Here is a 17,141-nt window from a genome sequence, read left to right as displayed (position 1 = left end):
AAAAATGTGTGTAAGTTTCGCCTAATCTTAACATCTCCATCGCATAACAACATAGTTTTTTTTTTTCGTGGAGGAAATCCGCACGGACACCCGCCGCCTCTAGAGGGAAGAGCGACGTGGTAGTGTCGGACTCCAACCGACTAAAACCTCCACAATGACCGTCCCTATTACGACCGAGGGGTGCCCGGGAACTGCTGTGGCGACACACCGGGCCCCATAACAGCATAGCTGCATAACATACAACTAACCGTCCGAAAATTGAAAAAGTTTTTCTAGTTGGGGTTAGGTTGGGGTTCATAGAAAAATCAACATAGAAGACAAAAGGGTTCTCGTTCTGCACATGCGTAACATGCTATGAATACTTTCAACAGAGCAAAGACACTTCACTGATCTTTGTCTGTCTCAGACAAACGCGGACTTCGATAACGTTCCATGTCGATCTTTCACGATTAGACACAACTCAATCTTCGAACGGTTTCCCCTGGCAAGTGTTGAGACTTGTTTATATGATCAAAGAGGAAATGAGAATACTCACGCCCGTATATCGAGTTGATTGGTCCTTATACAAGTGTTACACAAGAGGCAAAGTATTACACGACTTAAACTATAGCATCTACAAGAACCTATTGAGATCCACATTAACATAGATAAGAACCTATTTAGTTCACACTAGCATAGACAAGAAGCTATTTAATTCCATCACCGATAATTATTTCCAATCTAATTACCAAAGTTAGTAAAGTCAACAGAAGTGGAAATATTGTCATCTTATCTAGTCGTGAAAAATCAACATGGAATGTCAACAAGATCCGCGTTCTTGCGAGCAGACTAGGATGAATAGAATGTCTCTGTTTTTGTCTGAGACATTCATAGTATGTCATGCATACGTAGAACGAGAACTTTCTTAACTTCCACGTTGAGTTTTAAAAACTGGTCGTTTCCCTGCTATTCGTTCGACGGTAGGAAACGATGAAATTGAGCAGTCTCTGGAAGTGTACTTCGTCCTATATATAGGTTCCTATACATAGATTTGTCGCTCAAAGCTGATTTCGCCCGTGTCTTTTATTACTAATTTCTCGTTTCAAGTATACTTGTGTCTTGTTTTTACACGTTGCTTGTAGGAAATAGACCACGTAATCTTTGCATTTCCACAAGTGCTCTTTCGTCATGCAGTTTATTGAGAACTTTGTTCTAGTTTCTAAATTCTAGTTTACTAAATCAGATATTGCTAATTCGTATCTTTGAATCTGCTTCCAATTGATTCTTTGTCAAATTTTATAAGTAATGAGTCCAGCAATTATCCCTCTTCCAGCTGATTTCTTCGAAGTACTGGCCACGTGCCACGTAAATTTCTTTACGATTCCCATTGCGTCGTTTATCAAGCCAACAGAAATTGGTATGTTTTGTCGCAACATAACTCCTGATCCCTTGGCTAATGTTATTGTATGCAACAGTTATCCACGATATATTTACAGGAATAACATTTTCCTGTATAATTGTAGTCTTAAATGAATTATTCGCAAATTCTTATAAGATACCATTGAGATCTCATTAATAATCAACTATCATGTATGACGCCACTTTCGTCTCTCCTGTTCAAGCTTCTGTCCTGTCATAGACTGATACGGTATAGTAGTGGTTTTCTCAATAGACAAGGAGAAAACGGAATGCAACATTTTGCCAAATATTTCAAAGATGGTAACGCCAATCTTTATATAAATATTAGTTGGTCATTGTATATTTTTAATTGGCATAAATCATGACTGGATCTTTCAAACATTTATTATTAACACGTTGATCGCATCGCGCAAATCGATCAAGTTTTCTGCGGGACCTAAATCCGTGGCGCGTAGATCCAGAGTGATTAGCTAGAATAGCGATAGCGAAATATAGTAGAATCGTCCTATGACTCATATGCCGCTACATCGTGACTCGTTACTTAGTTCGGTTGTTCCTATGAGATTTCGGAAAAATCGCGCACAGGGATACATTACGTCGTAATAAAACAGCGTACAGATTTTCTACTCACTCGGATGTTTTCGCGTCCTTATACTCGATCAGATGATCTCGCTTTATAACCCCCAAAAATGATAGCTAATCAAAAAACTACATCAACCGCTCACAATAGCTATCGACAAATAACATTATTTCCACGTAGCTGAAGAAATCCGACCTATGATTGGCGACCGTTTTATGACGGACTCTAAACATCGAAGAGACTCCGCACGCTCAAAAGAGCTGCATAGTGAGATGTGCTTTTGCTTTTGTGTCGGCCAGGCCTCACTACTACAATGACGAAACTTTTTATTTCCTTAAATTTTATTAACAAAAGATTTCATTAACATGTCAGTGAGATTATCTTGATTAAAACGAATCCAAACACGATATTATTATAAAATTCGGTTATACTTTAATTGGGCATATCAATCTTTCTTTTTCAACCGTTGATCTATTGGCCGGGCTTGTCTCTGTGCAATATCAAAAACTAGGTCCTAGTTGTTGAAACAAAATCTTAAGCTTAGTTCATACTAGCAGACAATTGTTTACAGAGCCGTATCACAACCAATCAGCATATGTCTTTCATGGAAAATCCGCAGAAAAGGGGAGACAAAGTTCAAGTCTAGAACTAATTCGTAGATAAAAACCGTGTCCACACTGACAGACAACTATTGGTAGACATGCGTCATCCGAGGGGGGGGGGAAGCCCCGTAAAAACCACGTCCGCGGACAAGTATTAGGTCGTCCGGAAAGTTCTTTTCGCATTCGCCGCTCGGGGCCTTATCTTGTTTTGCATAAGTAAACAAACAACCAGATCACTCTACCGTCAATCGTGTGTTTACTAGTTATCCTCTACTGAAGCAAGAAAACAGTTCTCGACGTTAGTAGAAAGTGTATCGAGTATTTTTTGCGTGGTGAATGATGGAAAACCAAAAGATGCATTATGGTCATATTATGTCTCACTGATTTAAACAAGACAGTAAGCCTAAAAAAACACTGCAAAGGAGATTTGTGACGTTTATGGTGATCGGTCTATAACTGTTCAAACAGTCCGGAATTGATTTAGGAGGTTTAGAGTCGGAAATTTTAATCTGAAAAATGAAGATTGCAGCGAACGTCCATCCACCACTGATACTGACCTTATCAAAGCCTACCTCGATGAAAACTCAAGGTCTAGTGTTCGTGAGATAGTAGATGCTTTAGACATTCCGCGAATTTAACAAAGATTGGGTACGTTAATTGCTACGGAGAGCAATCTCCTTAACCGAATCTCGACATGCGATTTGTTAATTCAACGCAACAAAAGAGAGCCATTTTTTAAAAAGTTAATTACTGGGGATGAAAGTTGGATTCTCTACGACACACTGCGCGCAAGCGATCTTGATCGAGTCGAGGTAAGTGTCCTCCAACGGTAGCAAGACTTCACCCGAAGAAGATGCTGCTTTCAATTTGGTGGGACTGGAAGGGTATCCTTTACTAAGAATTACTTCTGGAAGGACAAACGATCAATAATGAAAAATATTGCACCCAACTCGAAAAACTTAAGGAAGCCATTATCACAAAACGTCCTGAAGTGGTGAACAGACGTGACGTTGTGTTCTACCACGATAACGCGGGGCCACGCGTTTCTTTAGCGGTGCGAACGAAACTTTTAGAGTTTGATTGGGATGTTTTACCACATCCTCCATATTCTTCAGACCTTGCACCATCGAACTATTATTTATTTCTCTCCATAAAGAATTTTCTTCGCAATAGAAAATTCAAATCAGTAAACGAAATAGAAAACGGCCTCGAAAAATATTTTAAATGTAAGCCAAGAGAATTTTGGAAAAATAGCATTATGAGGCTCCCGGAGAGATGGCAAAAGGTGATAGAAGAGAAAGGATCATACATCATTTAAGAAAGGTACACAGAAGGAAATATATTTTATACTTACCTCCTATTTAAAAAATGAAAAGAATTTTCCGGACAACCTAATATTACTTCCATTGGGACAGAAAGCAAGAGACAACGAAAAATGTGTTTTTTCCTCGTTTCAGATCAACGGTTCTATTGTGCAATGCGGCGCTAGTCAAGAAAGGCCTTGTCTAAAGGTTCTTTTCTCTTCACAGTTTCCTAGCTTAGGAGAAATAAGTTTTGTGGGCCCATTCGAAATGTCGCAGTTGTTCCCTTTTATTGTCCCTATAATCTGTCCAGCAGGAGAAGAGAGCAGACACAAACAAAATGTGATTGCAGCGGCCGCAACTATTGGCTCTCGCCTCGTTGAATAAATTATAGCTGCATTCTTGTTTATGGATTTTCCCTCGAGTGATCTCTTAAGCGTTTGAGCCCCAAGCAGCGCAATCGCGCTGTTTCGATTTTATGTCAAAAAGACCCAGAATATTTGAACGCTACGGACAATTGACGGTATTTTGTATTTCATTGTTATCTTCTTAATAATTTTTATTGAACAAAACTTGAAATATTTATAAACTAATAGTACGCACATATAATAATATAGATGTATTTTATAAAAATAACGAATATGACGAGCGATATCGCGCTGTTTGGGATTTTTCGATCCTGTTTTTTCAAGGACCCCTGGGGCTCAAATGGTTAATGTAGCCGATTATTTCGCCGAGAGTATCTTTATTACTGCTAAGTCAAAAGCTGAAAGCGACCTAGCAACAACTTACTTATATTCTATTATCCTACAATGTCGCCCCCGATCTTTGACAACTTCTCACAAAGCATTTTCTTCTTCTAAGGATACTTCTTAAAATATTTGCAATAATACAATTAAAATCAAATATTCTATATAATTAAAATTATTTTGCGGATATTTTAAAATATCTTCGTAATAAATTTGACGTATATTATTCCGTATTTTTTAATAATAACTAATGAACTCTAATTTTGAAGAAAAATTACTATTTTGATTGAATATTATTTTATAGGATCAAAAATTATTGATTTCTTTTATGTACAATTATACGCAACTTTTTATGTTTTCGATAGCTTAATAAATCCGAAAATGCAGGTTTGAAGTTGCGAAATTCAGTGGTTTAGAAATTGCAATCATGTGAAACTAACCATTTTTAGGGTATTGTTACTTTAACGCCATATTGGCTTCTACCCATACCTCATCCAATGAGTGAACCGCACAGATGATCATATTCACGTGCTCTCGACTTACGCTTGCCTTGTTAAAAAATGTAATGTCTTCGGATTTCGGCCATCAACGATGCCTTCAAATCGATATTCTTATGACGGAAAAAATATCGATATAAAAATTCACATAAGCGATTGACAAATACGTCATCATAGAAGCGACCCTTTTTCAGTCTTTAGATGGTTGCCAATTGGATTTTATTTTTTGAGTATGCACACCATGAGAAGCTGTAATTCGCGAAACAATTAGCTTATACTAACGTAACCGGTCGTCTCACGACGCCTGGAAAATAAATCCTAATCCGAACCAAAACCAATGTCGTTTTATCTACAAATTCCACGCTATGATTGACTGTTTTATATACGTATCCTTCTACAGCTAATCTGGCATAACTTTTGAAATGAATGAAAAGGAATTAAAAATAAAAGAAAAAGACTATAAAGAAAGCGATAAAAAAGAAAATAAGACGAAAATAAACGTAACGACGTAAAAATACACAAGTGAATACCCCAGAAACATTGGAAAAAGTATTATGAGGTAAGTATAAAAGTTATATCCGGGTGAAAGATCAAACATACGCAAAATACATGTAGCCAAATACATTTGACTTAACCCGCCAAAATAACCGCAATTCATGTGCAGTCAGTGGTTTCACGGAATCCAATCATTGCACGGGACATGGATAGAAGCCAATATAGCGTTAAAATAATGTGCAATATATTCTGGAAATGTTCAATTTTATATAGTCATAACTTTTGAACCACTAGATTACGCAACTTAAAACTTGTATTTTTAAATTCTACGTATCGAAAAGTACAAGATTAAAAATACAGAAAATCAACAATTTTTTGTCCTTGAATAAAGTTCAATCAAATTTGATATAATATAATCAATTACTTGATATAAAATGAATTTCTTTTAACAAATATATCGAAAAGAACGTCACTCTTAAGGCACATAGTTCCGAGAATTATTTGTTACTCAAAAGATTAAAAAAATAATTCATTCTTCAGTTTCGCTTTTTTCATCTGTAGTCATTTCATTCTTAGTTGTGCCATTTTGTGCATTCATTATGAGTAAGTTTATAATTTATTTATTAATTTTTTACTTATTTAGCATGTAGTTAAGGAAACGAATGTAAAACACGTTAGTAGCAATTTTATACTTATTATTTTTGTGAATTAATAACCTTCCTTCTTTAATTTTTAGTTGGAAATGAAAAAAATGTTAATTGATAGAATGGTGAACTTATTAAGTAGAGGTTGCGTGGTACCAGTAGTGTGTTATATCAAACAGTGTTGGCAACGTGGAGACACAGATGTATCATTAATTAGGTATTTTGTTACAGAGGTATGGTAAAATTATTTTTTAAATAAACGTGTACATACATAGCATGTTTAATGATACTAAGATGGTATTTTATTAGGTTTTAGAAGCAATAGCTCCACCATATACAGCTGAATTTATTCATTTATTTCTTCCTATGGTTGAAGATGAAGAAATTACAGGTACAATGCGTGGTGATAGCGACAATGATCTTGTTTCAGAATTCATAGGTGAGTTTATAAAATCTTACATGTGGATTATATTTAATTTCTGATCTGTCTTTTTCAGTACATTGTAAAGCACATTGCCCGACTATAAGATGATCTATTGAAAGGAAGGTGGATTAAATTAAATGGATTAAAGTAAAGAAGCTCATAATATTATTAGATATTTTTACTTCATATAAGAATGTTGAATTGCTACATATAAATTCTTTCTATACTACTTTATTAGATCCCTTTCTTATTTCATATACAATATCATATACAATAATGTATATATTTGAAGAGTTGGATGATTTTTTCCACAATCTGTGATATAATTTATGGATTTTCTGCAACAAAAATAACGAAATGTAATTTTTGTAACTTACCAAATTTTTTAAATAAATAAATAGAATTAAATAAGTTTAATTTCTGCTCAATAAAATGTTAAAATGTTAAACAGTCCATAATAAAATTATAACATATATTATATATAACATATGTTTTTTTACTATATGTTAGTGTATATCACTATTAGTATTTAATCAATTATGATGTACAAGGTATCTCTTAACATACAGAGCATATATTCATGGTATATATTCATGGTATACAATCCCGAAACTAATGCTTCTATATGAAAATGAGATGAAAATGTTCAATATTATTTTTATTATTATTTCATTTAAAAGGGAAAATTCTAATTTAGATTTTAACAATTTCTAATTGTATATGCACAGGGTGGGATTAGTTTGTGACAATATCTTTATCGATGCCAGTTTTATCGACATCATTTATATACCAACAATGTCTTGCTCGACACTCAGAGACACTCACTCAGTTCGGTGAAATGAGCGTCGACGAAACCAAGGTCGGTCAAATGGTGATGAAAATATCAACGGTGATCAGAAACCAACCCACAAGGCGAATTCTGGTCCGAACGTAGACTTAGTGACCGGACCGAACTATAACTCTGTTTTTATCGTAGATAGAAAGATTGCTTTGTTTGCATTACATTGCACTGTTTATTGTCATATAGTTCGATTTTTCACAGAAGTGCATCGGCACAGTTCCAAATGTACATTTTTTTAAAAACCGAATCTTACAATTTTGTTTGCATTAACTGATTCTTCGTGCCATTTTGAACAAAAAGGTATTAGGATACAATGCCAAAAAAAATTAATATTTTGTAAGATATTACAAATTTAATGAAACTACAGGAAAACTACTTCATCTTTGATTCTGATAATTTTGAAATATGTTATAGATATCAATATTTTGAACTACTATTTCTTATACACATAACCAGCGGTTGACCTTAGCATTTGAGATATTCTCAAAAAACTACTGATACTACTACAGTGTCTTTCAGTCTATAGTTATAAATCTATGCCAACGTATGCATCAATATTGGTTGCCAGATATTTATATTTTGTTCATAAACGAGTATTTATAAATGTGTACAGTTGTATATGCAAGGCTGCAAGAAATATTTGTTATAACTTATGACTCGAAAATCATCAGTGAATATCACCAATGTAGTGGGTTTGGGTTAAATTTTTCAATCCGACTGCCGCGGGGCGGCTAACAACGCTTATATAAATCATAAAATAATTATAAAAATAGGGAAATGAATAATTGATATTAATTCACGAAATATCAGAATTGTTATTGTTTCATGTAGCATTATCAGTTGTTGAAAACCCAAACTCAATTATTGTACATTAATGATATTCATTTTTAATTGAGTTGTAACGAACATTTCTTACAACCTTGTATATATGCAATTGTGCACAGGACCTATGAATAAAAGGTAAGCAGCTGGTGGCCAGCAATATTCACGCATACGTTATAGAATGTACTATATACAGAATAATTCAATGTGCTCTAAAAAGAACCGGCAATTTTTCTTGAATATCTCGGAAACTAAACGAGCTCCGCTCTTAGTGTACAGAAAAGAATTAATCAAAATATTGAGTTTAACAACATATTCAAAAATCATCGAAATCGGAGAGGAAGTGGTTTTTCTACGAGTTCACCCTAATTAATTAATATGTAAATGCTATAATAAATACACTGATGTGCCAACACTTTTTGTATACATTGTAGGTATATATAATATATAGTAATACATATATATATATATATATATATAAAGGACACCGGGCCCCCCCGTTGGAATTATTTGGAAAAGCCTCAATATTGTAGCATTTACGAAATAACCCAGACACAGTCATTCGAAACTTGAGACAATGAGTTTAGGCTCGAGGCGACAACCGGTCGCCGAGCGTAGCCACGGTCACGGGATGAACGTTCCACCTAACAGAGATATGAAGTTACATAGCTTTCCTTTAAAGAATTGGCAGCGCCGACACTTGACAATAAGACGTTTCAACGGCCCCGCGGCTCGCCACACACAGACCCCATTCTTTGGGTAAGATGATCGCCAGATGCCGATGCATCATTCACAGTTTATGTTCAGATAGCCTGAAGAACCGCTACAAATCTTAGGACTTAGTTGACTAAAGTCCTTCAGATTGACAAACAGTCTTTATTCTATCAGCCCGTAAATCTGTCACCTATTGCAGGAAGATATGGGAGATCTGTTTTGCTCACGTACGACGCTTCCTGCTAGGAACTCTCTCTCAAGGACGGCTAGCATCCTTTTCTAACCGCCAACATAGAAATTAACCAATTAACAGCAACGTCTATTTCCCTCACCCTCCGAGTGGAGGCTTTCTTTGACGAATCCGATGATCTCGTGCCCTTAGGCACATTCCATTATAGTTTTCCTCTGCAGTGTCGTCGTGACGGAAAGTCATTCTTTTTCGGGCAGTCTCATTAGCCATACGCCTAGTATGTTTGTACGATCGATGAATAATCTACGTCTTAGCAAAGAGCTAATCAAGCGATCCTTGTATCACGAGTAGTAAGACGAGTCCGACTTAGACTACGAAGCCAAAGTACATTCGTTATCCCGTGGATCATGGATTCGCTATATCGAACCTAGGGTCATTGTCATTAGCGTCTAGTTACCGCGGCCGCTTGTCAATCTTGTACCAACTACAGTGCTGGACAAAAGTATTGGCACAGCAAGATTGTTATGATACAAATGCTTATAACTATTAAACAAATTGATTTAAACAAAAAACTTTTTGACGTATTTATTTATTATCTATCCTAGTTTATTACATAACAAGAGCAACAATATAAATAAAATAATACGCAAAATAATAACAAAAATATATTTTTTGAACATTTTATGGGTGGACAAAAGTATTGGCACAGTAGAATATTTACGCTTATAACTAATTACATAATAAACTTCTAATATTTTGTTGGCAGTCCTTTTCTTTTAAGGACTTCCTTTAATCTTCTTAATTATAACACTCTATCAGTGAAACTGGAGACTTCAGTTATTAAACAACAAAAAACCAAGAAAGAGTAATAATGTCTAGAAAAACGAAAGAAACCACAATTGAAGAAAGAAAAATAATATTAAATTTATATAAGATGAATAAATCTTACAACGAAATTGCACAAATCATAAACAGAAGTCGTTTTACTGTGCGTTCAGTCATAAAACGCTTTAAAAGTGAAGAAAATCTAGAGAATCAAATTAGGAGTGGTCGCCCTTCTAAGGTAACAATTCGAGAAAAAAGGAAAATCGTAAATATTGTAAAGAAGGATCCAAAAACTAATTCGACTGAAATTGCTTCGATGTTAAAAGCTGAGTGTGAAAAAGAAGTAAGTACCAAAACTGTACGTAGGGTATTGAAGGATGCCGGTTATTCTGCCCGTGCAGCACGAAGAAAGCCCTACATCAGTAAAATAAACCAAAAGAAAAGAGTGGAATTCGCGAAAGAGTTTGTTACGAAAGATACTGATTTTTGGGAAAAGATCATGTTTTCAGATGAAAGTAAGTTTAATATTTTTAAATCTGACGGCAGAATATTAGTATGGCGAAAACCCAACACAGAGATGGACGAACTGAATCTGCAAGCCACCATGAAACATGGGGGTGGTGGTTTAATGGTGTGGGGATGTATGGCATCATCGGGTGTAGGAGAACTTATATTCATTGATGAGATAATGGATAAATATGTATATTTAAATATACTCAAGCAAAATCTTTTGAAAAGTACTCAAAAATTAAACCTCCCCAGGGATTTCTATTTTCAGCAGGATCGAGATCCTAAACATATGGCGTATATTGTTCGTCAGTGGATAATATATAATACTGCCCACACATTAAACACACCACCTCAAAGTCCCGATATGAATCCCATTGAGCACGTGTGGAACGAATTGGAAAAAAGAATTAGGAAACATAATATCACAAGCAAGTCTGAACTGAAGAAAGTTCTTCTGCAGGAATGGAGCAATATTGTACCTGAATTCACTAAAAAATTAGTCCACTCGATGCCCAGAAGATTAAAGGAAGTCCTTAAAAGAAAAGGACTGCCAACAAAATATTAGAAGTTTATTATGTAATTAGTTATAAGCGTAAATATTCTACTGTGCCAATAGTTTTGTCCACCCATAAAATGTTCAAAAAATATATTTTTGTTATTATTTTGCGTATTATTTTATTTATATTGTTGCTCTTGTTATGTAATAAACTAGAATAGATAATAAATAAATACGTCAAAAAGTTTTTTGTTTAAATCAATTTGTTTAGTAGTTATAAGCATTTCTATCATAACAATCATGCTGTGCCAATACTTTTGTCCAGCACTGTATATCTGTGTAATAAACGTTTGTGCAACAACAATGAACAACACCGGCGAAGACTCATTAAACGCCCCTAACCCCAACCCGACATATATATAATGTCGGTGATACATATAATATATATATACAGGGTGCGCCGTTAGAATTCGGACAGAATTCAATTTGTAGTTCCCACCATATTAGAATTCAGATGTTTGTGCTGATTGACTCTGAAGTTAGTTAAATATGTCAATAAGTCTTCTATAACCTCAAAATGACAGAACTCGTTAAGCAAAACCCGGAATACGATAGAAGAGCGGCGATTATAGAAAGTCTTCGCGCCGGGAGAACGCCGGTCGAAATTATAAAATTCTTTAGCTACCCAAGATCGACGGTAATTTAATTTTGTTGTGGGCAAAACCAAATTTCCAGCAAGTGTTCACGTTTTGAGCGTTGTCTCAAGTGAGGGCGACGTCATGCCTCCGCACTTCTTCCAAAAAGGCGAAAGAATCACAAAGGAGGTTTATTTGGAGGTCCTGAAGACAGTAATAAAGCCGTGGATGGAAATTACGGCTTCTGGAAGGCCGTATTTATTTCAACAAGATGGCGCACCTGCTCACACAAGTCATCTTGTTCAAAATTGGCTCTCTGACAATGTGGACATGTTTTGGTCGAAAGATTTCTGGCCTCCTAACAGTCCCGACCTAAACCCATTGGACTATTACGTGTGGGGCGTTATCGAGAGACAAACTAATAAATGCAGGCACCCCAACGTCAACTCCCTACGAGCTGCTATCGAGTCAGAATTCGCGACAATTAAACGCGACCAGTTGAAGTCAGCGTGCTCGCGCTTTAGAGCAAGAATAGAGCAGGTCATAGAGGCAGAGGGTGGTTACATAGAATAAAAGTTCTCAGCAAGGACCCTTTAAATGAGATATAACAACATTTTCATGTGTTTTTGTGTATTGACTTAAATAAACAACTTTCTGCACAAAACTTCTTTTGTCCGGATTCTAACGGCGCACCCTGTATATATATATATATTACTGAACGCGAACATTGCAAGTTATAGCTATGTGCACGTGTACTCGACGAATTTTCGACATTAATTTACTCAGAATTAAAATCTTGTATGAAAAGTGATTGTTATATATTTTGTTTCTATTTTATCATATCAAGCCTTCTTGGATTGTACTGTCTATGATTATACCGTTCGATTATACCTTGTACTTATATAAATTTCACACATTTCACACATTTATATAGTAGGTATGTTAGTGGTAAATTACTTAATATTGAACAAGGAATCTCCATATCTAAATCTCCTTGCTGTTATATTTTATTCACTAAAATATTTATGATAAATAATGCTCATGCATTCTTATATAAACATTTCACGCTATATGAAATCCAAACTTAAGACTTACACATGATTGTACATTTACGCATGTTTATTTGTTTATTATCATTGTTTTTCAGCTGTAATGAAAAAGTATTATTGTAAATGATATATATATATAATTTAATATGCTATAACGTACGCACTACGTGTCCTGTTAACATACCGTTGACCAACTATCTTATGACAAAAATAACGCATACTACCGGGTATTTTTATAATTGAACAAAAATTGAATAGAAAATTTTAATATTTTCATTAATAGCAAATGTTATAATGATAATTAACGCAAGTTTATATTTAAATAATTGCGTAAATTAATGTATACGTAACCATGAGTATATTTGTGTTCGGTTAACACTATAATAAGGTGACATTTCCGCAATTCAGCGGAATAAAATTATTACGTCAAAAGAATACTAATTTTATTGAAGATTGTGTCTGTGCGTTTTAGGGAATCTTCTAGTAATGTAAAATGTTATATTGAATGGAATGTTGAAAACAGTTCTATATATACTATTCAATATTTATAAAAGAAACTATTTAGAAGGTATTAGATTTATAAAAAAGCAAAAGTATTAGGAAAATCGTCGCAAAAGTTCTTACTCTTGTAGGAGAGACTGAAGTAAGGTGATACATTTCTTAGTCCTCAATTTTCTAAATTTTCTTTTAAGATATACTTTTTCCCTACTTATATTACAAGTAAAAATTTGGGAAAGTATAATTTAATTGAATCAAAATAATTATAATATTTGGAATCTTCAAAATTTAGATGAAAGAATAAACAAAAAATTTAATATTGGATTCATATGAGGTATGAATGATAGAGACAGACAACCTTAATAGCAAGACGTATTAACGTTTCATAATTCTTTGCTATATAAAGATACTGTATGAAGCTAGAAAGAAATCCCCTACAAGAAAACTAGAGTCTACTTGGTTATTTCTGGTGAATCCATAATTATAAAAATATATATACATATTGACCTAAAGTTCATATGATGTAAATCAACGAGTAAAATCATATATCAGCACGTGATGGAAGTACTTCTTTGCCGCTATGAAGTATCTCAGATACTTCAGAGGATTTCTTTTCACTTTTGTATGGTACCAAGTGAAAAGGTGAATGCCTGTAATACTCAGATAGATTTGAGAGACAGAGGTAATGAATTAAATATATTTCCTAAATTATATCATAAGATGGGAAGTGAGAAAAGAAGGGGAGAATGATTACCGTTTTTGTAGGCTTAAGAGCTGCCTTTGATACAGAAGACAAGAGGAGAACTGGCACGGACAATAACAGTTAGTGGAGTAACAATAAATGGTTGATAGAAAAAATTTTAAACGTACATATATAAAAAAAAACCTTATGCAATGTAAAAGTATGGGGAAAGAATGAATATCTCTGAACAGAAAAAGACAGGAATGTTTTCTAAGCTATTTGGTATTAAGTTTATTTATAGCGAATTGGTGGAAGAAAATCACAGGCCGAATATGATAATGAGGGCTATGAAGATCTATGTATTTAGTAGATTAAACAGAACTATTGCCGACTGTGGCGAAACCGAAAACGATGAGATTCAAATAATATCTCATGATTTCATCCAAAATATCATGACAAAAATAGTTTTCCATCTTTTTAACTATGATATATCTTACCACAAAATTAAAGTTAATAACTATGCCAATACATAAAAATGGTATGGTAAAAATGCTATTGGTAAACTATTGAATGATTCATCACATATTAAAATCTATTCAAGGGCAGTTTTGATCTCCTTATTCTGCTATACATGTAATATGTATATATAAAAATTTAACATTATGCATGTATTTTGTATTGTGTACAACAATTTTGTATATATATCTATGGCTGTAAGGAAGAACGTTGCATATCACAAGTATTCAGTTTCGAAATATTAATCATTTAATAATCATTTAATGTTCTTAACATCAATTCTCCTTATTACTAATGTTTCATGGTCACTTTTCTATGGTATAAATGCATATTTCCTTTACTTTGCATAATAGAAATAATTTACGAATACTTTAAATAGAACGAGCAGTTCAAACGTTCAGTGGACTTGCGTTATTCTGTTCGATCATATCGCAGTTAAGTTGTTTTTCCAAATCAAAATATAAACACAATAAGCAAGCATTCTTCTGTTAACGCGTTTCTGTTCAGTGCAATCTTGCATCTTATATGACGAATGTCTTAGAATTGTTTTAGCAAAATTTAATAAACACATGCATCAAATTCAACAATACTATACTAGGTGGTTCGCCAGATGTTACTACTTCAATTTATGTCACTGCTATTATTTGCAGCGAGAGATGTTTGGATAGAAATTGAATGGTTCCAGGAGGTGTATATTCTGATCTTATCAGTTCTTTTATGAATGGACGTGTCAGGGACTTGTGAAGTTTAATTTTGCATTTAACTTAACAGGAAGGTTAACTTTGATTTTTTTAAACAGAATCATATATTTTTTAATACACCAATCAATGCAATTTGTCCCTACACAAAAGTATTATCCTATTTATACCGAAAAACAATTAGTTTAGCAAATATTTTAACTTTGATTTGTGAAATTTAATGTATGAAAAACGAAGACAGCGTGAACACAAGAATACCGCTTAGCGTCTGTCCTTGTCCTTTACACATTAAATTGATAAATTTTTTTTTCATATAAACCGGTTAATATTTCTGTATAATATTTCTGCATCAATCAATGCATTAAAAGATATATGATCTCATTTAAAAAATTAAAGTTGTCTTTCATAAGTTTCTGATACATCAAAGTTCATACAGACAAAAAAGCTATTAACATAAGAATGCGCCTCTCTATGAAACCATTGGAATCAATTTGAAGCATTTCTCACTGCAAATAATAACAGTCACATGAATTGAAGTGGTAACATTTGGTGAAGGATACTTCATGTAGTGAAATATAATACATATGTGCTAAAATGGATCGAATTGCCCAGTATTTTTCACATATTGATTTATGGATATGGATCAATTTTTGAAGGTACATGATTTATAACTATGCGTAACTAAATAATATACTGAAATAATATAGCTTTATATTGAACAGAATCCAAAACCTGGTAACTATAATTATTTTACTTGCAAATAAAGAAAAGAATGTTTATATGTAGGATTATAGTATAATTGTATAAGATAGTAACACAAAGTAATGTACATATTGTCTTTTTCAAAATAGTGTACTATTCTTGAAAAAATAAAAATATATGTAGAATATAATTTTGGTCATTTTATTTTATATAAAATAAGTTATGGTATAAACAAATTAATGAAAATAGGAAATAAAAGCAATTACACATGAGAGACCAAAGTATTTGTATTCTCCAAATTTGGATGGACTCACATTGTTTTGCCTAATGCATATGAATGGAATATTGAACTTTGATTGAATTACGTTATTTCCTTGAACCTATAAAACTTATTTTATGCATTTTTTCTGAGAAATACATGAATCCTATATTCTACAGTTTAATTAATGCATAAATTCAAACATTTTGAAATTGTGATATGTAGCATTTTTACAGCCACAGATATATATGTACACATCTTATATAATATAATATATATTTATATGTATATATATATTTATTATATTATATATATATATAAACTCACGTTATTTAAAAATATTACTGTGTCTTTCTGTATAAATAATACAAAATAAGTTAAAAATTACAGTTATATACTTACTAATAGGTTTACCATCTTTCCATTGAGTAAATTTCACGTTTATTTCATCACGTTTTAGGGCATCTGATCGGAGCTCTGTTTTTAAAGCTTGTCTAACAAGTCTGGCAGCTATTTGCGAATAATTAATATAACTGAAATGTGAACACAGATTATATAATATTTTTCAATAGTGGATATTTAACATTAAAAGCAAGTATTTTTGAAATAAATATTTTACTTTAATCCCGCTTGCCTCCATGCAGACATTTTTGCTGATAGTTTTATTTAAAATAGTACTTTTAATTCAACTCCAATGTGATAAATCGAAATTGATCAAATCGTTTTTTAACCAAATCTCTTATATCAGCATCTAATTTCACGATCTTAAGTCGTAAGCGTAAGTCGTAAGGAACCACGGTTGTATAACTCTTTGCAATAACTCTTCTTGTATACACACTCAGATTTGGAAACTCCAGTGGAGGGGATAAGACACTTTTGGGTCAAAAAATGTCTCTCAAGGCGCTTCAATCGATTTGTTAGGCTTGGTTCTGTAGCGCGCCTTGTGTCTGTAATCTGCAATCTCCGATACGACCGTATCTATAACTGAACTGTACTCTGTGTTATATCAATTTA

General features: G+C 33.5%; 1 protein-coding gene across 4 annotated transcripts; it reads left to right on the top strand.

The window, feature by feature from the left end:
- The first annotated feature begins 342 nt into the window (after nucleotides 1–342).
- Nucleotides 343–7,101, top strand: LOC132907541 (negative elongation factor D-like). Of its 4 annotated transcripts, XM_060960736.1 has the most exons (5): nucleotides 3,234–3,589; nucleotides 3,656–3,903; nucleotides 6,359–6,499; nucleotides 6,576–6,705; nucleotides 6,764–7,101. In XM_060960736.1, the coding sequence occupies exons 2-5, from the start codon at nucleotides 3,856–3,858 to the stop codon at nucleotides 6,796–6,798; spliced, it is 354 nt and encodes a 117-aa protein (XP_060816719.1). In that variant the 5' UTR covers nucleotides 3,234–3,589; nucleotides 3,656–3,855; the 3' UTR covers nucleotides 6,799–7,101. The 4 variants fall into 4 exon arrangements, with proteins under 4 accessions (XP_060816721.1, XP_060816719.1, XP_060816718.1 ...); XM_060960738.1 differs by lacking the exons at nucleotides 3,234–3,589; nucleotides 3,656–3,903 and adding an exon at nucleotides 343–582; XM_060960735.1 differs by having other exon boundaries at nucleotides 3,234–3,903.
- Nucleotides 7,102–17,141: the final 10,040 nt, after the last annotated feature.

This window comes from Bombus pascuorum, chromosome 5 (genome assembly GCF_905332965.1).
Source record: "Bombus pascuorum chromosome 5, iyBomPasc1.1, whole genome shotgun sequence".
Classification (NCBI taxonomy): Eukaryota; Metazoa; Arthropoda; class Insecta; order Hymenoptera; family Apidae; genus Bombus; species Bombus pascuorum.
Note: the sequence above shows the minus strand (reverse complement) of the source record. Positions and strands in the feature narration are given on the sequence as shown.